Below are 27,161 nucleotides of genomic sequence, written 5' to 3'. Positions count from 1 at the left end.
GAGAAAGAAAGAAAATTTATTGCGTGCTTCAGACAAGTCTCGGAGATCAATTAGAGGACTATCCAGCAAATATCCTCTTTTAGATAAAAAGGTAGAAATTTCACTTATTGTTCATTTTAATAACATTTTAGGTATTGGAAACTGTAAATTAGTATTTGTTTTTATGCTAATATAATTCATCTCTTTCTCCAATGCAGTGGTCGGCAAACTTTATGTACTCACGGTCCGCATAAACACATTTTCGGTAGCGTGCGGGCCGAACAATCGTCACATTGCCTGGGAACAATCGTCACATTAAACTTAAAATTATTGCGCACGTTCTATTGCTGTGTTATAATGAGACGTTTATGTTCCGTTCAAAATTAACATATTTCAAAAGTACAACCAACATCGAGCAAACGATATACAACTCAACACGGACGCTGCAGAAAAGAGCCGTAGAACTGCATTCGTTACCGCATAAATTCATGTGGAGGTATTGATAAATTTATAAATATTTTTTGTGTCATGCATTGAAGGCCGGGACGTTCGCGGGCCGCAGTTTGCCGACCCCTGCTCTAATGCATGCAACTGTCAAAACGATATAAGATCGGTTTTAGATATTTTCAAAATGGAATACCCTTTCAAATTGATTGCTGTTTTAGTAATTTTTATTTTAAATATTCCACTTCGAAACATCACACTGACATAAAGAACATAGTATAGCATAGTGTAGTAAATAAACTGACCAATTCTTAAATAAGGCTTGAAGCTTGGTAAGCTAAGTTGGTCTGATTTATCCTGTTAGACTTTTTTGATTGAGTTCTGTGTACTCCATTATTATCTGTAAATATCCCCAGCATTATTGTAAGTTCAATATTTTTCAAAGGTTGTGGAATGGTTGTTAAGTCAGAGAGCACTCAGAGGAACAGTTACCATCAAGGAAGTTAGAGAAAAAGCTGTTCAAATTTCTGAAGAACTCGGCATTGAAGGTTTTACAGGGACATCAACCTGGTATTACCGATTTTTAAGGCGGGAAAAGATCAATACTGATAAATTGAACTGGAATACCAAAGTTTTTAAATGGAAACCTAGAAATGTTAAAAAGGAGCCTACAACACCCAATAGCAAGATAGTGGATACAACACCTTCCTCTAGTGATTCCACCTCAACGAGAATATCATCGATTCAATCCCGCAGACCGAAAAATGTCTCTACTCAAACAAGAATTGCAGTAACCCCAACAAATAGCTCAAAACAACAACAACAACAGTCTTCTATAAATGAAAGGGCTCTGAATATTCAACTAGAATCTTTCGGCTGCTCAGAATCTCCGCTTTCTTTGGGAAGCGATGGAACATCCGTCGGAAATGGGCCCGAGAATATTGAAACAATATCTCCCGGTCAATCGCAGACTTATTCAGGTCCGGCTGATGAAGAGATTGCGGTTTCTGATCCACAGCGAACATCGCTGTCTCCAGGACTCGAGAACAACATCAATATCTCAGACTTCAGTATTTTTAGCTCTCCAGACAGGTTATTTTTCTCATCAATATGCATGGATATGGAAAGATTACCTTTTAAAGAAAAACTCAGATTTAAACGAAGTGTTTTGAGACTACTGCATGAGAGATTGCTCAAATGTGAAGAGTCATGATGGCAGGTTTTATTTTCGTATTTCTTCGTGCATAACGTGCGGGTGTATTTTGCAATTTCAGACAGTCTGTCTGTTTTTTGTTAACTATCCTATATCTCTGAATTTTGACGGTATATCTTCTATAATACAAAGATGTTTTTTAATTTTAGCACATGGATTGCCAGAAATTTTCAATCTCCTTAGATAATATGCACAGTGGGTTTGCGGTTTCTCCTTAGTGTTGCGGATTTTTTTTTGTGCCGAAGCGTTTCAGACATTCTGTCTGCTTTTTGTTAACTATACCTCTAAATTAATATGTTATCTTACCGTAAGTATTCGTCGCCTAACGGTCTGCCAATCGTGACTTTCTGTTATTTGAAATAAAACTTTCATGCTGTTTTTTTTCTGATTCTTTTGAAAGCTGGTGTTCAAAGGGTGTTTCCAGACACTGTATTTCAAAGAGACACCACTGGTCACTAATTTGAGTGACATATATGACCCTCAAGTTTTGCCAATTCGACAGAACGTGAGAAACGACCCAGACCAGACAATGACAGCAGTTAACAAATGTACAGCCTGTTCTCATCATTTATGACCTTCTATCCTTATAAACACTAAATTTTTGTTGGACTGGGTATGGTTCTACTGAAACAAGCGTGATCTGATTGACTGATATATGTGAGAATTATTAGCCAGTTAGGCATAAAATATTGATTAATATTTTTTTGATATCTTCTATTTCAATGCACGATATACTTTCGCTTATTCCAAATTTGACCGTGAAAGTGCTTGTTATACATCGAGAATTTAGATGAGACGGTTTGATGTTTTGCATGTTGTTATCATTGCATTATTTTCTGTATAGAATTGTTTTAACTTTGCTGCTAATGATTTGGATTTTATTTGCTAATCTGCACACAGAGAGCTATGCTCTATATATTTTTTGATTAGGTGCTTCTAGAGCTGACATGGGCAAACACTTGCCCACGGGCCAAATCCGGCCCGCTTGGTACTTCAATCTGGCCCGCATGATGCTGCCACAACCAAAATAAATCCAAATTTTAATGTTTAGATAAAAAAAAATAGCTCAAGGAATTTGTTGAGATTGAAATTAAATTGAGTTTTAGCACGAGGCTTATTACTTTCCACTTTTGCTTTTGTAAGACTGTAAATATTGTTCATAAAATGTAACTTTTTATGTCACACTCACTTGGCCGGCCCGCCAGTCCAGACGGGTAAAATTTGTGGCCCCTGGCCCTAAAACCTTGCCCACCCCTGTTCTAGAGGGTTTATCGGGAGAATATAGAATTTTCAAATATTTTATAAAGTAGCCTATAATATAATTATATGATATCATGAACATATGATACAAATTGCAGTAAACTTTAATTATTTAGGCCTGATTTTAATATCTGGTTAGACTGTAAATGAAACTGAAACTGAATGTTTTCTAATGCTTTTTCATCGTATATCAGCGTACGAACTACATTGATAAATTGTAATATAGCAATACATATGGATTAAAATTAGATATATCAGTAAAAATAGTCAATTCGTTGCTGATAATTTTGACATCTCCAAATAAATTTGAATCTAATTTAACAACTAATTTGCCGATTTTTGAATCTAATTTTCCTTGCTCCATACTCGCGCTGGTTAATGTAAATATTGTTTGTATTTCTTTCCCTGCTAATCACTGCTTTTTTGTTTCTTTTCACTTTCATCCAATCGCGTTTTAAATCTTGAGAAATCAGAAAAATCTTTTTTTTTGAGAATATCAATTACCGGTATGGTAATTATTTAATGGAAAGTGCAAATAGAAGTTATTTTCTGGTCAGAGCTGCATTTTGCTAATTTAATTTTGCAATCTGAGGCGATCGAGAAAACATTGCTTCTGCTGAATGGCAGCAATGTCTAATTGCTAAATTCATATGTTTTGTTCTGTCAATGAATAGTCTACCTTTTAAACGAATCTGGAATTCCATGGCTATAGATCATAATTCGAATGTTTTATATGAAATTTTACAAAAATATAGACTTGGGAAATTTTAATTTTCTAATATGAACTATAGTGTGATATAAACAGTTCGATGATACAAAACCATAGTTTATAGAATCCTGTAGTGCTGCTTTATTATAATCTATAATTTAATAGTTTAAATTTGTCAATGATGTACCAGTATATACTTTTGCCTGCTGTTTTGTCATGAATCTTACACAGATTCATTTGTCTTCAGCACAGCAAGGAGGGAATTCATGAACCGAAGTTGTGTTCAGCTAATAAATATTATCATAAACATGACTACAAGTGCAACTATGGCAGTATAACATTTTTTAAGTTTGTGATATTTTGTGTCTCATTCCTGATTTCTGTACATTATCTTCGTTGTTTACTATTGTGATTTTTTGCCTTTTCTTGAACCTACCTTGTGCACCTGGTATGATAAATTTTTTTAACTGGCCATTCTTTTTTATTCTTATCATTCTCAGCTAATGTAGTTCTATGGTGTTGCTAGTAAAGATATATAAAAGGTCAGTGGAACCACCAAAGAGAAAATTTTCGAATTGGTCGAAAAGTGCTATTTCGCAGTCCCTGAAAAAAAGTGCGAAAGTGCTTCTCACTTTTCGCAAAAAAGTGCGCTAATAGTGAACACTATTGCAATGATATATCACAAATTTGATTCCTATTTCCGCTATGCCAAATTTTTTTGAATGAAATGTCGGATAATATTTAATTTGAATACATTTTTTGCAATCTTGCAAATTTCTCATCACCGTTAGAAAATCCCAATAACTGCAAAAAAATTCCAGAAAGTAAATTTTAATTTAGTACATTAAAAATGCATATAAATCATAATTAGTAGATAAAAACACATCTCTCGAAATCTTCGCGGTACGGCCTCAGAAACAGCCTACGCGACTACGCCACTTATGGAAAAATCCAATTTTTTGAGAAATAATGATTCTTCTGTTGCGCAAAGTGAATAATCGAATAATCATGACTGATACTGGCCTTTTTGAAATTTTTTGCTTCTTTAAATTTGAACGTGTTCAATTTAACCTGCGGTTGCGTAGACAAAATAAAATCATTAGTCATCACTACTCTAAAATACCATAGCAATTTGCGGACATAAAAATGTGTTGTGAAGTGCCCGATTAGATCTTGTTTTGATTCATATTTTTGTGAATTTCACAAATCTGATTAGTTTTTGCAACACCGATATTGCATTATCGCATTGCTGCCACTCATGTTGTTTTTAGGATATCATCCTTAGAAAAAGTTCGATAAATATATTTTAACAAAAATTGAATGAATATACTTTCCATTAATTATCTCATATAATCTGGGGAAAAGTCTAATCAGATCCTGTCATAGCTTTAGAATGGATAAAAAGGTAGATCGCGAGCATGATTGAGCGTCATTAAATTTATTTCCCATAAATAAAAACGATATGATTCCCTAAGCTAACCAGGAAATATTATGTGCTGCAGGCACACAAAATTGTGAGATTTACAATGTCTGAATGGGCGTTTTCGATCTGTTGCGGGCATCCTAAAACGAAGATTATAGTGCTTTCCGTTTCATTTAAGTGTTTTACAATGTGAAAAATTTGGCTTGCGAATTCCGCCCTTTTATTTATCTTTAACACCTCATCGCCGATGATTATAAAATAAATCTCAAAGGATTTGCAGTTATGTGCAAGAACAAAAAAGGAAAGGATCATAAGACAGTCTTAAAATTGTTTAAAACCTAAATAACACGCTACACTTGGAAAACAATCGATAAAATGTGAAAGCATGCGTTATTTGCAGCGCCGACCCTGAAGCCCATGGCGATGGAATCTGAGCTGGAACCACAATTTAAATATACTTTGACGCTGAAGCTGGAGTCGCTGTGACTTCATACCAGCTCCCCATCCCTGGTTCTCTCAATCAGTTGAATTAAAACCGTGATTATGAGTTATGACTAAAATTTCTGTCTCACTGTGGCTTAGCACTCTTTTAACCATTATGAGTTTGTCCATATTATCGTTACTAATTCATTAAACATTAATAAAAGCTGGAACTATTTTGAGAATTTTCCTTGACTTCATATATTTAAATTAATTTTCTGACAGTAATACAATCTGATACTTACCAACTAATTGGAGTCCTCGTAATGGCAACACGTAAAAGTTACACTGCGGAATTCAAAATTGAGGTTATCAATTATGCTAAAAAACATAGCAATCTGGCGGCGGGACGTAAATTTAACATTGATGAATCCATGGCAAGGACATGGAGAAAGAAAGAAGATTCGTTGCGTGCTTCAGACAAGTCTCGAAGATCATTCAGAGGACCCCCCTGCAAATATCCTCTTTTAGATGGAAAGGTTTAAATTTCACTTATTGTTCATTTTAACGTTTTAGGTCTGTATTGGAAACTTCAAATGAGTGTTTCTTTTTATGCTAATATAATTCATCTCGTTTCTCTAATGCATGTAACTGTCAAATTGATATACGATCAGTTTTAGATATTTTCGAAATGGAATACCTATTCAAATTGATTGCTTTTTTAGTAATTTCATTTTGAATATTCCACTTCTAAACATCACACTGACATCAAGAATAAAATATATCATAGTGTAGTAAATAAACTGACCAATTCTTAAGTTAGGGTTGAAGAATATTCTTGTTAGGTAAGTCATTCCAGTAACTTCATTTCGAATACCCTTCTGCACAAAGTACCGGTAAGCCAATTTGGTCTGATTAATCCTGTTAGACTTTTTTTAATCAGGTTTTGTATACTCCATTATTATCTGTATCTATTCTATACCCAGCATTTCTGTAAGTTCAATATTTTTCAAAGGTTGCGGAATGGTTGTTAAGTCAGAGAGCAGTCCGAGGAACCGTTACTGGAAAGGAAGTTAGAGAAAAAGCTGTTCAAGTGGCTAAAGAACTCGGCATAGAGGGTTTTACAGGGGCAACAAACTGGTATTACCGATTTTTGAGGCGACAAAAGATAAATACTGATAGACTGAACTGGGATACCAAAGTTTTGAAATGGAAGCCTAGAATTAATAGGAAGAAGCCCACAACACCCAATAGCGAGTTAGTTAATACACCACCTTCATCTAGCAGTTCCGCTTCACCGAGTCTGAAAAATATCTCCACTCAAACAAGAATTGCAGTAACCCGAACAAATAGCTCAAAACAACAACAACAGTCTTCCTTGAATGAAAGTGCTCTAAATAATCAACTAGAATCTCTCAGCTACTCAGCATCGCCGCTCTCTCTATCGGGAAGCAATGGAACATCAATAGGAAATAGTACGGAGAACATTGAAACAATATTTCCCTTTCAATCGCAGACTTATTCTGGTCCGGCTGATGAAGAGATTGCGGTTTCTAATCCACAGCGAACATCGCTGTCTTCAAAACTCGAGAACAGCATCAATACCTCAGACTTTAGTATTTTCAGCTCTCCTGACAGGTTATTTTTCTCGTCAATATGTATGGATATGGAAAGATTGCCTTTTAAAGAAAAACTTAGATTTAAACGAAGTGTTTTGAGACTACTGCATGAGAGATTACTCAAATGTGAGGAGTCGTGATGGCAGTTTATATTCCTGTATTTCTTCTTGCATAGCGCGCAGGTTTATTTCAGACATTCTGTCTGCTTTTTGCTAACTAGCTTATATCTCTGAATTTTGATGGTATATCTTCTATAATACAAAGATGTATTTTCAATCTCCATAGGTGATACGCACACTGGGTTTGCAGTTTCTCATTTGTGTTTCGAGTTATTTTGTGCCGAAGCGTTTGGACATTCTGTCTGCTTTTTGTTAATTAATAACTATACCTCTAAATTGATTTGTTATCTTACCGTGAGTATTTGTCGCCTAATGGTCTGCCAACAATCATGATTTTCTCTTATTCGAGATAAAACTTTCACGCTGTTTTTTTTGCTGATCTTTTTAAAAGCTGATAAGGCCGACATCCAAAAGGTGTTTCCAGACATTGCGCTTCAAAGAGACACCACTGGGGACTAATTTGAGTCACACATATCGACGCAGGAAATCCAAATTGGGCTAAGTCCATTTTTCTAGTTTTTTATATTTCTCTAATACCTTACATCAAGGATGTCTAGTTTTCATGGTCCACCAAAGTTACAATGAAAGCCATATTTTGATGGTATAAAAAAAATCGTGCTCCCCCCAATTTTTTTTTTTTGGGAGTTTTTTGGACCTAACCCTTTTGGTTTTCAATTTTCTAGAATAAAAACAATTTTATTGGACCTAGGGCCCCTTTATTATGTTATCATAGAAGTAACTTATCATTGAAAAACGTCAATAATTCCCTTTCACAATATTTTTGACACTTTTTGTGAGCTTATCTTTACGTTGAAAAATATTCTTGCTTCTGAATCTTGATGACAATGGTTATCTAGCTTCCAATTTTTATCAGACCGCTGTTGCTACTGATTACTGCATTTTTTTTTCCTCTCAGAATCATTACCAACTTTATTACTAAACAAATATACGAAAGAAATTGTAAATCATCAATCAGGGATGGTTAAAGGAAATAGAAAAAAGCCCAGCATGGAAAACAGTTAAATAAGCTTAATTTTACAAAAGTTGCAATGAATGTTTTTTTTTTAGATAGTCTTTCTGCTCATGAGATCTAACTTTCATCAACTACTGGAAGCATTTCGTAGAATTCCTTGTGGTTTGTAGGGATTAAATATTATGACCCTTAAGTTTTGCCAATTCGACACAACGTGAGGAATGCCCCAGACAATGGCAAATGTACAGCCTGTTCTTATCAGTCTTGCAATCTTTATAAACACTAAATTTTCGCTGGGCTGGGTTTGCTTCTACCGAAACAATCATGATCTGATTCTAATAGACAATATTGATTGATATGTGAGAAGTATTAGCTAGTTAAGGATATAATATTGATTAATATTTTTTTGATATTCAATTTCAATGCACGATATGCTATCCCTTATTCCAAAGAAAAAATCTGAACTTGAAAGTGCCTGTTATACACATCTGTCAAATGAACCTGGAATTTCAATATGGAATTTATGTGCTATCTATGGTGTTATATGATAACAGGTTGATGATACAAAATCGTAGTTTTTAGAATTCCTGTATTGCTGCTTTAGAGTAATCTAAAATTTAATTTAATTGTTTGAATTTTTCAATGATGTATATACTTTTGTGCGCTGTTTCGTACTGAATTTTACAGAGATCCATATTGTCTTCATCACAGCAATGATATTATCATAAACATGACTACAAGTGCAACTATGCCAGAAATGGCAGCATAACATTTTTTGAGTCAGTGCTATTTTGTGCCTCATTCCTGATTTCTGTACATTATCTTAGAATTTTTTTAAACTTGCGATTATTTTTTGACTATCATTCTCAGCTAAAGTAGTTCTATGGTGTTGACAGTAGAATTATAAAATGTCAACCATGGACCCGCCAAAGAGAAAATCTTCAAATTGGTCTGAGGTTGATATAACGAATGCATTACAAGAACTTGAAGACGGTAAAGCTTTGCATCGTACAGCTGTAAAATATGGTATCCCTCCTTCAACTCTATCTGATCGTCATGATAGAGTTAAATCTGGATTGTATGGAAAACGAAAATGCTGGACAGAGGAAGATTTGGAGAATGCAATCGATGAACTCCAACAAGGAAAATGTAAATTAAAAGTGATTGCACAAAAATATAAAATTCCTGAAGTGACATTACGAGCAAAACACAGAAAATTTGTTTCTGGAATCGATATTTTTCAGAGGGAAAAGTATGTTATAAAACGAAAAATATGGCAAGAAAATGATGTTGCAAACGCTCTACTAGAAGTGGAACAAGGTGAAAGACTTACACCAGTTGCCAGAAAATATGGAATTCCACAGTCAACTTTGTACGAGAGATTTCAAAAGTTACGATCAAAAAGGAATGATTCTGAAATTGGAAAACTTGAAATTGAACCCTTACCATCTGGATTAAATCTAGAGTCTGAGATATTAGCTGTTGCTGCAAAGTATGGAATAAAAGATGAAAAATTAAACAAAAATAATATGAAAACGACTGTTATTCCTCCAAAAACATGGACTGAAACTGATGTTTTTCATGCTCTGAAAGAAGTCAGTGATGGATTACATACATCTGAGGCTGCTAGGAAATATGGCATTCCACTTACAACTTTAAAACGAAGGCGAGATGCTCTCATATCTGGCAAAGCTCTCAAGTTGAATTCAACTTCGTTTGATAAAGAAGATCGAGGGTCCATATTTTCTAATGAGAGTAAACTTGATCAATCAAACAACATTCCGGAAATAGAAATTGGTGATATAGGTGTTTCGGCTTCAAAAATTCCAAAAATGCAGGGCAGTACTGAACTAGAAATACCAGAAAATCTATTAGAGGAGAGCAACATAAATCATGAAGATGTTACTGAGGCCACTTCAGTCACTCCAAATTCTGATAGTTCTGTGAATAATTTGAACTCTGGGTTAACTTTACCTACTAATATTATTGAAAAATTGAAACAAAGCAAATTTGCAAAGCCTAGAAGAACGTGGTCTGAAAAAGATCTCTCAAATGCATTGAGTGATTTAATGGACGGCGAACTTCCTTCAAAAACTTCAGCGAAATATGGAATCCCTTTAACAACATTGAAAAGAAGAAGGGATATGCTATTATCGAGTCAATGCTCATCATTGAATAACGATGTTAATCTTTCACCAGATAAGAAAAATGGTGTCACAAAATTGTCTAATGGTGGTAGAAAATCAGTAGATGAAAAATGCAAGGTATTGAGAATGGCACTTCTAAGAAGCTTGGAATTAGCAAATTGCACTGACAACATACTACAATGTGAATTGTTCAATAATGGTAATGCACACGAAACTACGCAAGAAAATATTGAAGAAGAATCAGATTGCATTGAAATTCCTTCTATTAGTAATGATAGCAATGGATTACCCATCACTACCAATGGAAGTATGCTTGACAAAGAACAAGATTGTTATTATAATGACAGTGAATCCGAAATTGATAATTTATCACTCCCTGTAGCAGTAGAAACTGACTCACAAATTAATTCAGAAACTCTTACGAATATATATTCTGCTGCACTTAGGCAGCAAACAGATGAAAATCCTATTATTAATACTCCATTATCTGTTCCAAATGTTATATCTACTAACTCCGCAGACAGTTTATTTTTTTCATTAATATGTTTAGAAATGGAGAATCTTCCAAGAACGAAACGACAGCAATTCAAACAGACTGTTTTAAAATTACTTTATGATACAATTGATAGCTGTGAATAATATTCATTTGTCGTGACATTTTCTTTTATGATTTCAAATAAATACATTTATATAGAGTTCAAGCGCTATTTAAATTCCCATTTTTTTTTCATACTCAACTATGTAAAAACATACCGTAGACAAACATAGATTATCAAAACTGAACAATAATTATTCTTTTACTCCTTAGTACATTATGAAGAATCATTTTCGAATAATATGCAATATCAAAAGTATTCTAATTTAGGCATTTTCAATGAAAAAGTTACACCAGTATATTCGATGAGAGTAAATTTAGAGGGAATGATTTGAATCTCAATCGCCTGAAATTGAATTTTTTTTGTTTGACATTATCTCCTAAATGAAGAACTTGCTCTTAACAAAACTCATTTCAAATGTATTCAAATAATTATAGTTTTCAACATCGTTATGTCAAAGTTCTTGAAAATTCGTTTAATTCTGAATACTTATTTCGAATAAGATACAAAACTCAGTATATTGGGATATCTTATTCTACTCCTGATGTAGTACAATATGTTCATTAAACTTTACTTTGCAATTTGCATACAATATTCAACTCATTGATTGTTCTCTTTGATACTGTCACTATTTGATTGTGTAAAACTCTCCCATAAAGTCTAAAAAATATGATTTTCAAATCGAAAATCCTCTTCATAGAAAATAGGGTTAGGGTTGAATTTGGAATTTTCCTTTGTATATGAAACTTTCTGGGTGGAAGTTTATTATTCAGCATATTCTTTATTAAATCCCTTTTAGTGTTTCTTCTTTTAATGATTATTTAAATAATCATTTCATTAATAGGGGTGTAAGACTGGTTGTTCATCATTTCATATAAATTTGATCATTATATGAGCATTCAATCACAAAGCAGTAAAATGGTTAAATTTGGTCATTTGAAGTTGAATAAATCATCTGCTAGTTGCATATCCTGTACAATTCAATCTGTTTTAAGAAATTGCATTTTGAGTGTGTAAAAGTTTGAAATTGGCTGATCGAAACTAAATTATCAAGGCAGGGGTTTCCAACCTTTTTGGTGAATCAGAGCCTCAATAAGACATTTTAAAGGCTAGTAACCCATGTGCAATAGTTTATTTTTCTGAGTTGTATAAACGCAAACCTAATACTGACAGAACAACTTTGAATTGTAGCGAATTTAATACTAATATATATTTGATCATATTCGAACAATATACATATGAGCGTTCCAGAAGTATGCGTACCAATATGGGGTAACTAATTTTGTTCGCTCATTTTACATCAAGTTGTGCAAGGAGACTGAAACCTGTGGGCAGGGGGATATTCACTTGGCTAACACGGACGGTCCCCAAACTCTTAATAAAATTAAAAAATCGCTAAATAAAATGGTACACTTACTTTGGGAGTATCCATATAGGATTATGGACTCTCAAACTTGGAATGAAAACTAACGGAACCATAGTTTGCCACAGAACCCAAATTGAAAACCACTGCTCTATCATGATTCTAGACATCATGACAAGAACGAGCATGATATAGCCCTGTTTTGCCTTAATTTCTTTGTTTCGTTTATATTGCTACATTTTATTGGATTTTTTGTTTATATAGTTAATAATATACTAAAAGCTAGGATCTCTTTCAACAATTACAACTATGTTACCTGCAGCAGCTGCGCCTCCAAGGCCTCCTCCTCCGGGTGCAAGCAGTGTCACCAATCTCACACCATTGGATGGAATATTGAGTAAATATACTAATGTGATGAAAGGATGGCAGAACAGGTATACATGCTTTCTTCCTGTGTTAGGTATTGAAATGTAGAGCCAGAATTATTTGTTATTTTTCACTGGTATTAGGGTTGCAGTTGAGATTATTTCTTTTATATCCTTTAATTCCGTGGCTGGTGTTAAAATTTGGAATATTATGTAGCAAGAAATTAAAATATTTTTCTTAAAACTGAAAATTGATTGATCAGATCTACCAAGAGACGGGCAAAATCGCGAAAAAATGTCAAAAACCGTGCCAAAACAGTGAAAATCCGTCCAAAAAAACTAGAAACCTTGCCAAAACATGCAAAACCAAAAAAAAAAAACGTTAAAAGGCACTAGAAACCTTACCAAAGGTATTTTTTTATCAGAGGTCAGATTTTTTTACCAGAGGTCTGGCTCTGAATCTGATGACTTTTTTCCGCTATTTCATGAGCATGACCATGATTAGCATGCTGAAATTGTGCAATATAGAAATTTTGTGTCCATGAACTTTTGTTAGAAAAGCTTTTTTTTGGTCGGACAGGGATAGACTCATAGAAGTACTTTTCAACTTAAATGATATGGTGCAGTGCTGATCTGATTTTCTGTGAAAAGTGTGCGCAGTATGTGTACCAGGTTAGGGTTGGGTCATAATTTTATTCCAATATTTCTTATTTTAGTTCTATTAGGAGTTTGGGGACTGAAATTATGGCCTAACCTGGTACATATACTACGTTCCGGTGTTCGCCATCTTGGTTCACATACTACGGGAGTACCAAACAGTAGGTCACCTTATAAATCAAATGACTAAACAATTTTATACCATGCTTTTATATCAAGTATATTTGAATGTATATTGTGATACACTTTTACTTATTATCGCTTGCATTTTCAGGTATTTCATGTTGAATCCCCAGCAAGGCGTTCTTGAGTATCACGTAAGCAAATCAGAAGCTTTTGCACCATCTCACAGACCAAGGGGATTTCTACATTTGGCAGGTGAATGAGCAAGATTTAAAGTCTTTGTTATCTACGGTATTTAGTGTCGAGCAAATTGAAATAAATTACCTTTTGATATGTCTCATATTTTTATAGATAAAAGTATGCTATATCTTATCTCGGTTATTTTTTTATGCGGTGTAAGATTCAGTTTTTTATTACTGTTTATTTTATAGGGTCTTAGAACTGCTTTATACTTTAAATAAAAAAACAGTTTTTCATTTTTTCTTGCTATGTTACATCATCAAATACTTTGTCACTGTTCTTTAGTGGACAGTTTGTGAATGTTTGTTGACTGTTTAATCGAAATTATATTTCAGGAGCTGTAATATCACCAAGTACTGATGACAAGTACACTTTCTCTGTTAATGCAGCGAATAGCGAAGTTTATAAATTGAGAGGTAAACCTCTTTTTTTGTTTCGTTTTATTCTTTCTTTATTTTTGGATGTCTTTGGCATTATTTACTAAACCTAAACGGTACTCCCGAAGTATGTGAACCAAGATAGTGTACACCTGAACATAGTATGTGTACCTGATTAGGGTTAGGCCATAATTCCAGGAGTTACTTGGCCAGGCTCCGAACTCGTAATAGAACTAAAATAAGCAAAATTGGAATAAAATTATGGCCTAAGCTAGTACAGTGGTACACATACTACGTACCGGTGTCTGCCATCTTGGTTCACATACTTGGGGAGTACCACCTAAACAGCTAGTAGGACAATTTTTGGACACCTCGAGATCCTTTTTTCAAGTTATGAGTCTTACGAGTTGCTCACCTTGCGTTATTATCAAACGAGCCACTGATCTTCTTAGACACTGATATATTGAGACTAAAATCTGATATCTACCAGAATTACATTGAATGATATAATATCTGTTTTGATTTTCAGCAAACGATACGAAAGAACGTCAACTATGGGTTTCTCATTTGTGTCAAGTCGCAGATCATTTCACACAACAAATTGCGCGAGATCATCCACCAATCAGTGGAGGACAATCCATGAGGAAACCAAGATCTATTTCATCATCAATGACTAATATTGGGCATAAAATAAAAGGTATTATTTTGTCTTGGATTTTTATATTCTATTGCACAAAGTATAGTCGCTGCAGAGGTAAAATGTAGATGTTTCAGGAATATCTATTTGATATTTTTTTGACTGATTTAAATAAATTTTACTGTCTTTATTCGAAATTTTAAATATGATTTTCGATTTGTTAATGGCTTGTAGTAGTAGAGCAAGTTTGTGAGTCACTGTTCTTAAATTCAAGTTAATCTTGGTCACTTTGGATTCTGTTGAACACTTTATACTTTTTCTACATCTCGAAACAGTCATATGCTGTAACGATAATTCTTTAGTTGAACCATATTTTTCATCATACCTTCCTTGATACGTTTTCATCCATACCTTTTACTTTCCAGTCGCCATATCCAAAATTGTGATATTGAGATTAATTGGAAAATATATTTTATGTGCTAATATCATTATTCTAATTAATTATCGTTTTATTTATTGCTGATCATGGAGTTTGGCTTACTATGATGTGTAAGTATTCATTTAATATGTTCTGAATATTTTATTAAAGATACAAACTTATTTACTCATCAAAGATAAAGGTACAAAGATTATTGAAGTTGAAATAATAACTAAAGAGCAATGCTCAAATATATGGACACGAGACGAAGCAGTATCGAATCTTTGAAATGAATGGAAGTAATACTTTCTAGCGACAACAACAATCTTTAACTACTAGAAATTTTGAAGCAATTGGTCCAGTAGTCTGAGAAAAAGGCGATTGTTTTAACTACAAAAAGAGGAATAATTATAACAACAATTTAACTCAACGAGCCATAGGGCAACTTCATGTCCAATAAATTGAAGTTTACATTGAATTTTGATGATTTGCAAAAACACCAATTTAGGGGATTTTGTTTGAAATATAGCTCGCTTGTGGGGGCATCTAATGAATGTGAATTCGATTCTCAATAGGAATAGCGTTATATTGAAATCTGTTTGTCCACTTTCCTCATTCGGAAGAAGTTCCTATTATTAAATACCCTTTCTTTCATTCCAATCACAGATGCAGCAGATCAAGTCCAGCAGAAAACAGCTCATACTATTGCCAAGAATAGGCGACCGGCTGCTCATGCTACAACTTCTTATAATACAGAATCAGGAGATATCAGACTTGATTCTAAGCCTCCAGGTAATATTCTATTCAGAGTTATTCTGAATTTTCTATTTGATTTCTCTAGACATGAGGTTTTCTGGAAGTAAACATTCTAAAAACTAGACCTAACAACGGATTTACTAGTACCATAGTTGGATTTTTTAAACCAAAGTCACTCACACTCACTTACAATTGAAGGGATACTCTTTTTGTAGCAAAGTTGGAGACTCTTTTCGTAGCAAAGTTGGAGACTCTTTTCGTAGCAAAGTTATGAGCAAACTCAAGACTAAAGTCTAAAGAAACTATAAATTTTTGTTGCTGTAACTGACTTATTGTTTTAAATAGTGAGGATATGAATATTGCCCACATTTCATCCTTTTGTATCTTGTATCTTAATATTGGCCTCTGGTCCAAAAACCTTGCCCACTCCAAGTTCTAACTGGTAATATGGCCAACCACATCAATGCTTCTTCTATTAATGTTTGAAATAGCTTATTTTTACCGATTTATTATCGAGGTTTTGATGTAAAGAATCATATTTTCTTATTATAGTTTCATCAAGGCCACGTACAAGCAGTAGATCTTCTGTGAACAAATCATATGGAACTCCCCAACTTGGTGCTAAGCGAAGTCATAAAAGTGATTGCAAGGAATTGAGAGATGTTAGAGAGGTAACGTGCAGCATTATGAATACGAACGAACCACTTTTTCTGATTTTTTGGGATAATTTCTTTTCTTGCCCGTCATTTAGATATGGAAGTTCCCTTAATAACTTGGCATGCTAATCATATTTAAAAATTGCTAGTTTTACTATTTTTTGTGTTAAGTTTGTATTAACATTTGGTGATTTGTGTAGATGTTATGTTTTGTTGTACATTGATTATTGAAATATTTAGTACACAGAAAGTATTGTCATATTCAAATCAGTCATAAATTGACCTTTATTTTTTGAACTTGACAAAGATGTTTTCAGTAAGAATTCCATTTAATTTAGATAAAATTTGAATCTTGCCGGTATATATACAGAGCCAGGTATGGTTTTCTTGTCACTGTACTTATTTTATCTTATTTTCCAGGCTTTAGTATCAGCCGATAACTACCATGCAGGACTCATGAACATGTTAGAAAATCTGCCTCATGTTTTTTCTGTTGAAAGTGCAAACGAAGATGAAAGTAGGTCTTGTCATATATTATGTATCGAGTAAAGTATTGGTCTAAATCAGTAGTTTTTAAACTGTTCAGGCCACGACCCCTTTCTAGAATTTGTCAAGTCTGCGTCCCACCTCAAAAGTAATTAGCTAACAATAAGCTACAAATAACAGACAGTAAGGCAAAAATATGTTTTATTTAAAAAACGCGTTGAAAATATATGGATGTAACATGAATAATGTAGTAAATTAAGAGTTTCAAAATGTAAATATCCGAAATAAGGTCAAATCTAACAAATATTTTCATTTTCAAATAGCCTCACGCCCTCTCAAAAAATAGTCCGCGCTCCCATGTGGGGCTTGCCCCACTGTTTGGGAACTACTGGTCTTAATGGATATTTGTACAATTCTCCTTATTGAAAAACCCGATTCAGGGTTTATTCAAAATATCAAATTTGAAAATATTGTTTTAAAAAAAGTATTAAGTAAACAGTTTTTCGGTGCCCCAGAAGTGTGGAGGTAACTAATTTTGTTCAACTATTTTACATCAAGTTGTGTAAAGGAACTAATACCTATGGGCAGGGGTATATTCACTTTGCTAACACACACAGTCTCCGAACTCGTAATAGAACTAAAATAAGGAAAATCTGAATGAAATTATGGCTCAACTCTAACTTGGTACATACACTATACGGGTGTATCCAGTTTTCCACCATATGCAACTTGAACATCATTGTAATGATGACTTATGTTTTGTGAACTGATGAATTAGTTGTAATTTTACCATGTACAATCAACACCTTGATTGAAATGTTTGTTTTTATTGATTTATCTTTCATATTAACTGACTTATTGATCAGATATAAAATGAAATACTTTTGCTAAGTATGGTGGGCCTCTTCTTCTTTGTGAAAAGTTAATTTGCCCTCGAAGCGAATACAACTAAGTCTATAAGCCTGTTACCAACTATATTAACCATCTCCAAAGCACCACCATTATTCAAGTATGTAAAGAAGTAATAATTACAAAAGTTGACACTATGACTATAAAGGTGTTGTGAAGCAATTAGACCAAAGCATTAACAATTTTTTTTTTATCATTTTCAGAGTCCGACGGCATCTTATCAGCTCTAGATGAAGATGTTCTGTTGTTGAAATCAACTTCTTCATCAACATTGAAATGTTTGAATGAATGTTATACAATACTTCAGCAATATCAACATAAACAATTTGCTGCTTTACCACCTGGTAAGACGTTTTATTAGCTTGTTAGCTAGATAAGAGATTATCTTGGTGTACAAACATAGATCTTTCATGCAAAATAGCTTAAAACTAGAAAATATAGGCTTAAAGTATTCTGACTGTTAAGTATAATTGGGGGTTCAGCATCGTTGGCCCATGGTGCTAAGCGTTAGGAATGCAAGGGCCATCACTCCGGATTACCATGCGAGGGTTCGCAAGTTCTAATCCAGTGGGGCATTATTTTGTGCGAGAGGATAGCTGGACTTCTCGTCATTGCAGGGTGATTCATTTTTAATTTTTCTCAGTGTTTAATTGGGTTCTAACTAAATTCTGCTATGATGCTTCTTATCTTCCAGGTGTCCAAATATCTTGGGTTGAACCGAGAGACAATCACAGTCTGTCTTCAGGACATAACATGAGCGGGGATGCGAGAGGATCGTTAAGTAATCAATCTGTGGATTCCGTAGAAGAACAACCAGCTCAGGTGCAGTTCATAGATTAGTTGAATAGTAGTAAAAATTGTATTATTCATTCCCTTCTTTCATTATATTTTCAGACAAAAGTAGGATTCAGTAAAAAATATATTCTGAGACTGCCATAATAACAATCTTTTTGATCCAATGATCTAGTGAGATGTAATATATAACCTGCTTAGAAATATATGACAGTTCTTAATCATAATAATAATAGGAACCAAAAAACTTATTTGTAGAAGGTCCTGTATTCATGTTAATTTAAGAATTGTGATGTGATATTGGTACTCACACTTCTCAGAGAATACCCACTGATAATCCACTAAAAATTTGGTTGGCCTACCTGTTTATATCTAAGTGTTTTGGAACCACCAACTGCTGTCTATATTGCAAGTATATATTCTAGATCAAAGAAGTCATTCTCAATGTATCTTATGTGGTATGTTGGTATGACACATGTGTGAAAATAATCATTTTTCGTTGATAATTATTTTATCAATTTGATAAATATACGCGTTATATTATGTTCTAGATAAAACTGTAAATTAATATTAATTTCATGATATAATTTTGAATATGCATGAAAACTTGTAGTAATACAATAACAAATTTCTTGAATCAGATTTTAATTATTTTTATATTTATTTATTCTTGTAAATGTTTTCACGATGGAGGAGCGTGTTTCTTTATTAAGTCCTTTTTTTGACAATTTAATTAACGTATGGATAATCAGATAAATAAAATTAATATTCAAACTGCGATTTTTGAAGTTTTTTTTGAACTTGATTATTACTGAAGACATTTTGCTCATTCACTCACTTTTCCATCGTTATACATAATTAATTAATTGTGAATTGTGCTGCTAGTTGTTACCTTGAGCATGTAATCGAAATGTAACAAAGCTCACTATAAAGTTGAAGTTGAAAGAATTACTTGATATAATTCAGGGGGTATTTGAGATGGGCAATCAGAGTTTGTGAATGGTTTTATTTATATTTGAGCTGGAGGCATATTTTCATACCTCCTCATTTTAAACAAGAGTCGAACTTTTGTGTTTCTTGGTTTGAATTTTGATGGCGATAATCAACCTTAAGAATTTCTGAGAGTAGCCGACTTTATCAAGTTAACTAGCCTAAGCATTTTTAACAGACAACTATGGAAGGCTTGCTTTTTCAAATTTTAGTTATCAAGTTTGGTTTTATTTGAGTTCAGGGCTAGAATCTGGGTTACTTCAATTTTGAGAAGTTCCTTTTTAAATAGCTCAGGAGTTTGTTTGGAGTCTGAGGTGACTATAAATATTCCTCCACTGCCTTGGTTCATCTATCAAAAACATTATCCGTTTTGAGAAAAAAATTTTAAAAAATATTACACAGGAACCAACCATCAATCCAGCTGATGAAGTTTGTGATTTGAATGAGTTTGATGAAGAAGATCTTGGTACTGTTGAGAAACATAAAAGTGTAATAATGCATTTATTATCACAACTTAAACTTGGAATGGACTTAACAAGGGTAAGATATTACTTGTGAACTTTGAAGTTTAAATTTCATTGTCTAAAATTGTCTGCTAGGGATTTTCTGAGTTGGTCTTATTCATGGCATGAAAGTTTGTATTTCTAGAAACCTTTTTCTTTGATTATGATTCATTCATTATTGTAGAAATCTTCAGGAGAATTTAATTTTGAAAAGATCAAAGTTGCAGATCTATGCGTAAAGCGTCAAGTGGCTGTGTTGCTTTCAATGCATTGTAATCTCGATGCTTTTAATCCAGTGTTATTTTTCCTATGAAATAACTTGCTCATAATTTATGGGGTAGCACTTTAGAAAGTTAAATTGAGTTGATAGAAATGACATTTTGCAATACTCAAACCTGATGAGCCTCATAGTATGGGCTTAGTGAGATCAATTTTCTGTCACCCAAATATTATTATCCCATTAAGGTATATTAGTACGTTTTTCTTATTAGGACTATTTTATTCAAGTGTCGAGAACAATGTATTTTATACACAGGTAACTCTGCCTACCTTCATTCTTGAGAAGAGAAGTTTGTTGGAAATGTATTCAGATTTCCTCGGCCATCCTGAGCTATTCATCTCAATACCAGGTGGTTCAAATCCTCGTGATAGAATGATCAGAGTTGTTAAATATTATCTCACATCGTTTCATTGTGGAAGAAGAGGTTTGTGGAATTTATATCATAGTTGACAGAGTGGGCCCAAGGAAGAACCTTGGCACAGTTTGTTTTGACTTGTCTCTCATACATAATATGATATATACATGTGCAAAATTTGTGTTCCAGAAGTGTGTTTACCAATATGGAGGTAACTAATTTTGTTCCCCTACTTTATATCAAGTTGGGTAAAGGGACGGAAACCTATGGGCAGAAAGTATATTCACTTGGCTGACACAGACAGTCCCCGGACTCATAATAGAACTAAGATAGGGAAAATCGGAATAAAATTATGGCCTAGCCCTAACCTGGTACACACACTACGGGAGTTCCAAAAAAATGTGCATGGATAGTTTGGGATAGCTAACATGACCTAAAATACGGTTTTAAACATGATTTAAAGTGAGTGGGTCTAAAAGAGATATGAAAATGGTATGGAATGCTGACCCCTATTGTGTTATGTTTCGTGGTTGTTTTTGCCTGGAATTACCTTCACGAAAAATAAAGAAATTAAATATTGAAGTTGTTTTTATAGCGTATTGTTATTTTATCCTGACGGTATTATTTTCCCACATTATTAAACACAAAATATACATAGGGAGAGTTTCGCTAAAATATTGTTCTTATAAAATCACTTTCCTCCGCAACTAATTGATGACTGGAGTGGAGTCTATTTTAAATTTTTAGCTAGCACTTAAAAGTTGTTGATGCTTAAAGACTATATTTTTAAATGTTTGAGTAGGCTACTGCTCTCTTGTTTTTTTTTCATAACTCATCTACATGTACTCTGTACTGAGTAGCAATGGTTTACAAATAAAGTCTTCGCATCGGTGGACTTCATTTTAGTTGCTATTCACACAACCGATATCTTAATATAAATTTTCATGTATTTGCTGTATGGAAACATGTTGCAATATATTTCAGGCCAATTAGCAAAGAAGCCATACAATCCAATCATTGGAGAAACATTCCAGTGCAGTTATTACGTACCCAGGTCATTTGATTTGAATGAATCATTTGACTTGAGTAGAACAACGCAAGTTCAATCCTCATCTACATCGTCGCCAGATGGTTCAACACATTATAGGATAAGATATGCTTCTGAGCAGGTAATGAAAAAAAGATTTTGGCATCTGTTTTTTAATTGAGCAAATTTTAGTGTTTGAAAAAAATTGGTATGTAGGACTTGGTATCTATACCATATTCAGAGGATATTAAAGGTTAATGCGTGGTTTTACTTTTTATTTATATGATTTGAATCTGCGTCCCATGTTGTCAATATAAACAAAGCATCAGAGAACAGTTTTATCTGTTAGCAAATTGGTCAACTTGTTTGGACAGTAAACCATTGGAATACAATCATTATTAAAGGTATTCTTCCTGTTAAAGTCATATTGTACTCGTCAGAGTCAAAATTCTAATTTTCCCTAGTTGGTAGTCACAATTGCAGACATTCTCGGTGGTGATAAAAGAGATCAAAATTCCATGCACAGACTGAAAAGTCAATTTTTCTAAGCGTTCATAACAGTCTTTTATAGATTGCTTACATATATACCAAAGTTTTGTTATCAAAATTTGAGTTTTTTTTTCATTTGGAACTGGAGGTCTGAGTCAAAGTTTCTACAGCCTGGAGTTAGATGATTCTTAATGCAGAGTCTGATTCAAATGTAATTTTCCGTTATTCAGCAGTCCTGGTTAAAATTTATTTATTGCTCCGGAAGTGTGTGCACCAATATGGAGAAACCGGTACTTAATTTTCTCGCCTATTTTACATCAAGTTGTGTAAAGGGACTGAAACCTATGGGCAGCGAGTATATTCACCCTTCTAACACAGACAGTCCCTGAACTCGTAGTACAAGTGAGATAAAGTGAATTGGAATAAAATTCTGGCCTAACCCTAACCTGGTACACATACTACGGGAGTACCATTTACTCACCATTATCATACTTTCTCTGTTTAGGTCTCACATCATCCTCCTGTATCAGCGTTTTATGCAGAATGTCCTGAAAGAGAGATTTGCATGAACACCCATATATGGACCAAGTCTAAGTTCATGAACATGAGTATCGGAGTTGTTAATATTGGTGAAGGTAACTAGAGAGTTCAATTGCTTTAACATCAGAAGGAAGAATTTAAAAAAGTAGTATAGTTAAAGCTGGCTGCTGTTCAATCTTCTGTGGTCAATATAGGCAAGAATTTTTTGTAATAATAGGTAAAAGTCACTTGCCATATTTTTATATGAGTCTTTATAATTATCACAAAGGGCAATGGGATACTGCAGTGGGTATTTCAAACCTTATCCTAAATAATTTAGCTAAATCTTCATCGCGTAGCATTTTTTGCTAATTATCCTGTTTTTCTAGCCAAATTTTAGTTTTTTTTTCATCTATGGATCAAGTATACATATACTTTTGCCACTTAGCCTGTTTAAACCATTAGGTTTGGGTTGTGTATACAGAGAGAAGATTCATTTATTCCGAACCGTTACATTTCACAAAATTTACATTTTAGGTGTTATTACACTGACTGGGCACAAAGAACGCTATGTAGCAACATTTCCTTCAGCATTTGCCAGATCTATTTTGACAACACCATGGATGGAATTGGGCGGACGATGCACAATAACATGCGATCAAACTAATCTAGCTGCTAACGTAACGTTTCATCCAAAACCAATGTATGGTGGACAACCTCATAGGTTTGTGTAGTGTTTGATGCAAGTTTTAACTTTGTCAATTTGTTGTTTTTAACGTAACTCCAATAACTTTTGTTTAGCCTCAGTGACTGTTTTCTTTAGTATTGTTAAAATGAAAGCCTGAAATAATCATAAAAATGAGAGAAACAAAAAAAATTATGATAAAATTTTGATATTTGTCAATAAAGAGGAAATCCTAGGAAACTACTTATCCTGATCATAAACGATCTTAGATCAGTGGTCACGAAACAATGTCCGTAATACCCATCTATTTTTTAAGTGTTGAACCATGCCCCGCTGAAACTAATTTGGTATTTCAAAGTGTGCTCGTAACATTTGCTGTATCAGCTTACCTTAAAAATGATGATTGCCGCTTCATTCAATTAATCATTGGGCATCACGGTAAATTTGTTGAAATCTTATTCTTCAATAATGAGATTCCTTTATTTCGTATGACTAGTCTTTATCGTTTTTAGAATAACCGCTGAAGTAAAAGACATGGGAAGTGGATCTGTATTCTGTAGAGCAGAAGGTGAATGGAACGGCAATATTACTTTCACGTCTACCACGGTTTGTACTACTTTTCATTGGCTAGGAATAACTCCATTAAGATTGTAATTGAGTTTGGATATAACTGTCAACTTAATTCCTTAGACATCCCAACAGGAATGAGCACCCCAACTACAGAGATGATGTTACCGCTTCATCTTCACAGCTAGTTGGTCACCATCAGTCATCTGTAGCTGTTGACATCACTGGCCCTGCTAAGGCATCTGTGAAAATACTAGTTGCCATAAATACAACAAGAATAAAATTAAATTATAACCTAGCATGGCAGATGCCAGTCAAATGCTGCTACATATGTATATTTGTAGGTTTTCACAGTGTTCGTACACATCTTTCACTCAGACTAATTTTACTGTGCCAAAATCCACTGATATTTATTGCATTATTGTACTTTCCAGATGATTAAATGAGCTTATGTTACAAACTTTCTTAACTGGCCACATATTTGACCTATTTTTATTTGAAATATGTGATATTTCCGATTTTATTGAAAAAAAAATTTAAATTCAGTCAAAATACATTTATTTAATCTATCATCATAATAGTACTTGATAAAATGAATTTAAAAGTTTGGCTCTCCCGAAGTATGTGCACCAAGATGGCGCACAACCTTAACACAGTATGTGTACCCGGTTAGGGTTATCAGATTGTGCGTCATCTGGTGCACATACTTGAGGAGCGCCAAAAGTTCATATTTTAAAAATATCTGGAAGTTTTAATATACATTATAAAACGGAGGTAAAAAATATGAAATTTTATTCAAAGGCTGATGGAAACCAGAAGACAGAAGTTATAGAAACGCCAACGTACAAAAGTTATAATAAATATGTTCGACCTTTAAACCTCCAAGAACCAATGGAATCAAGGTAAACATTAGTAACTCATTTGAAATGCTCTTTCATTGTGGATCATGGCAATATGCTACATGAGTACATATGTATTGTCCAAGAATTGCTCCCACGTCCCACAGTACTGTGATTCTATTGAAATAAATACTACAAAAGGTGTTACATAAATTTTACGGTACTCCTGAAGTATGCACACCAAGATGTCACATAACCTGAACCCTAACCTGGTACACAACTTGAGTTCAGGTTGTGCGCCATCTTGGTGCGCATACTTCAGTAGGTTCAATTTTAGTGCAATTTTGATGTTGTATACACACTCTGCATTGATTTAATTCTCGAAGCTTTTCTTATGAATATGTTAGCCAGATTGTATAATAATACTTAAACTTGGTGTGCTGATATTTGTGCATTGTTTTCTTGTAATGACCAAGAAACATAGTATAATTCATCAGCCTATTTTATTTCATTATGATAGTGTAATAGCAATCTTTGTATACACTTAGTTCACATTATTTTGAATGTCTTGTTTCATCAGGAATCTCTGGAAAGGCATCACAGCAGCGTTGATTGATAATGACATTACGACAGCAACTGATAGAAAGACTGCTTTGGAAGATTGGCAGAGAAAGAGAGAAAAAAGAAGACTAGACTCTGATCAGCCTGTCAAGTCTGCTCTGTTCCACAAGAACGGAGACGCTTATGTTTATAAAAATTCTATAGTTGCAATGTAGAATTATGAAATATTTCTTTCTCTCTTTTATTGTGGTAATATATTGGATTCGTGTAAGAGTATCAAATGAAAAAATAATTTTGCATTTATTATGGTCACCATATGGTTGGGCCATTTATGTAAACAGTATGATTGAGATTAGTTCCATGCATTTGGAACCTGGAATTGCAACTATCCAGACTGTCCCGGTGTCTCCCGACTTTGTTCTGAAAGTCGTGATAGATATATTTTTGGGGGGCAATAACGAGGGCATTCATATAGGTTTGGCAAATTGGGGAGAGTAAGTACCCTCTCGTAATGTGTGTACCAGGTTAGGGTTGGGCCATAATTTTATTTCGAATTCCCTTATTTTAGTTCTATTACGAAGTCAGGGAATGTCTGTGAGCCAAGTATATGTATTCTTTTCCCATAGGCTTCAGTTCTTTTACACAACTTGATGTAAAGTAGGCGAACAAAATTAGTTACCTCCGTATTAGTACACATACTCATGGAGCGCCGTTTTGAGACACCCATGTTTGTCCTGATTTACATTCAATCAAAAATTCTCGATTTTCAGAGATTTAGTTAACATTTAACAACCCCTACAATGAAATGAATATTTTGAATCTACTAAAGGTACATACAATTACTATCTATCTAAATTACATGTTTGCTTTTTACTCCTTATTACTTATCGATCTTAAGATCGGAAAGTATGTTGATAGGTGTTTGTCTGTCTGTCTGTTAGATGCACGCGACACTCACGAAAGCGAGATTGAATCCAAATTTTGCATGTGCATTCATTATAGTTCGGACCAGAAGCCTATTGATTTTGGATGAATTATGTCATATAATTAGTGAGTTATCAATTAATTAGTGATGGGACACGCGGTGTCAATATGGAGTCAGAGTGAATGAATGGGGGATCCCCTAACTTTCAATCGATAAGTCTTCGGTCTCCGACCTATATTCTCGTTTTCAAGTTGTTATATTCTTGCTAGTCCTAATAGGAATGAAATAAATTTTGGCGACAAATAAAATTAATCGTCGTTCGAATTCAGCCAATTATATGTTTCGCTCTAATGTTACGAAATTTATACCTTTCTATTTTACACATATTCTTTTTCTCATGAGTGATTGAATCGAATAGCTATTAGTGCTATAATCTTCATGGCGACCATAGTGTTATTGTCGTGCTGTTTTCTGAATTGATTGGAAATATTAAGTTAGCCGTGGTGCTGTTTGTTGGCTTGGTGCTGCCTCTACACAAGTCTCAGTGTCTTGGATCATTCTCAATAGATTTGTCTTGTTATTTTTACGATATATAGTCTTAATAATATAAAATGAAAACTTATTCTGAGGATGCTTGTTACAAGAGTTGCAAAGAACAACGAAAATCTTAATCTACTCAAAAAAAATCATTCTGATTTACTTTAAAACGGTTTTCCATTAAAAGAGAAGTTTATCTGTCA

The 27,161-nt window shown here is 33.8% G+C and overlaps 2 protein-coding genes across 4 annotated transcripts; both read left to right on the top strand.

The window, feature by feature from the left end:
- The first annotated feature begins 1,633 nt into the window (after positions 1 to 1,633).
- Positions 1,634 to 12,536, top strand: LOC144411629 (uncharacterized). 2 transcript variants are annotated; one of them, XM_078115784.1, is made up of 3 exons: positions 4,127 to 4,147; positions 5,734 to 5,987; positions 6,464 to 12,536. In XM_078115784.1, exon 3 carries the CDS (start codon positions 9,068 to 9,070, stop codon positions 10,943 to 10,945), a length of 1,878 nt encoding a protein of 625 aa, XP_077971910.1. In that variant the 5' UTR covers positions 4,127 to 4,147; positions 5,734 to 5,987; positions 6,464 to 9,067; the 3' UTR covers positions 10,946 to 12,536. The 2 variants fall into 2 exon arrangements, with proteins under 2 accessions (XP_077971909.1, XP_077971910.1); XM_078115783.1 differs by having other exon boundaries at positions 1,634 to 5,987.
- LOC120338864 (oxysterol-binding protein-related protein 11-like) lies at positions 12,467 to 27,161 on the top strand. 2 transcript variants are annotated; one of them, XM_039406840.2, is made up of 18 exons: positions 12,467 to 12,699; positions 13,562 to 13,665; positions 13,986 to 14,066; positions 14,557 to 14,724; positions 15,749 to 15,874; positions 16,391 to 16,509; positions 16,915 to 17,011; positions 18,093 to 18,233; positions 18,584 to 18,711; positions 19,107 to 19,139; positions 20,074 to 20,211; positions 20,710 to 20,878; positions 21,794 to 21,978; positions 22,831 to 22,960; positions 23,382 to 23,568; positions 24,042 to 24,135; positions 24,898 to 24,998; positions 25,516 to 27,161. In XM_039406840.2, exons 1-18 carry the CDS (start codon positions 12,575 to 12,577, stop codon positions 25,709 to 25,711), a joined length of 2,322 nt encoding a protein of 773 aa, XP_039262774.2. In that variant the 5' UTR covers positions 12,467 to 12,574; the 3' UTR covers positions 25,712 to 27,161. The 2 variants fall into 2 exon arrangements, with proteins under 2 accessions (XP_039262774.2, XP_039262775.2); XM_039406841.2 differs by lacking the exon at positions 19,107 to 19,139.

The sequence above is a fragment of the Styela clava genome, chromosome 9, assembly GCF_964204865.1.
Source record: "Styela clava chromosome 9, kaStyClav1.hap1.2, whole genome shotgun sequence".
NCBI lineage: Eukaryota > Metazoa > Chordata > Ascidiacea > Stolidobranchia > Styelidae > Styela > Styela clava.
This window is presented reverse-complemented; position numbering and strand designations above follow the sequence as displayed.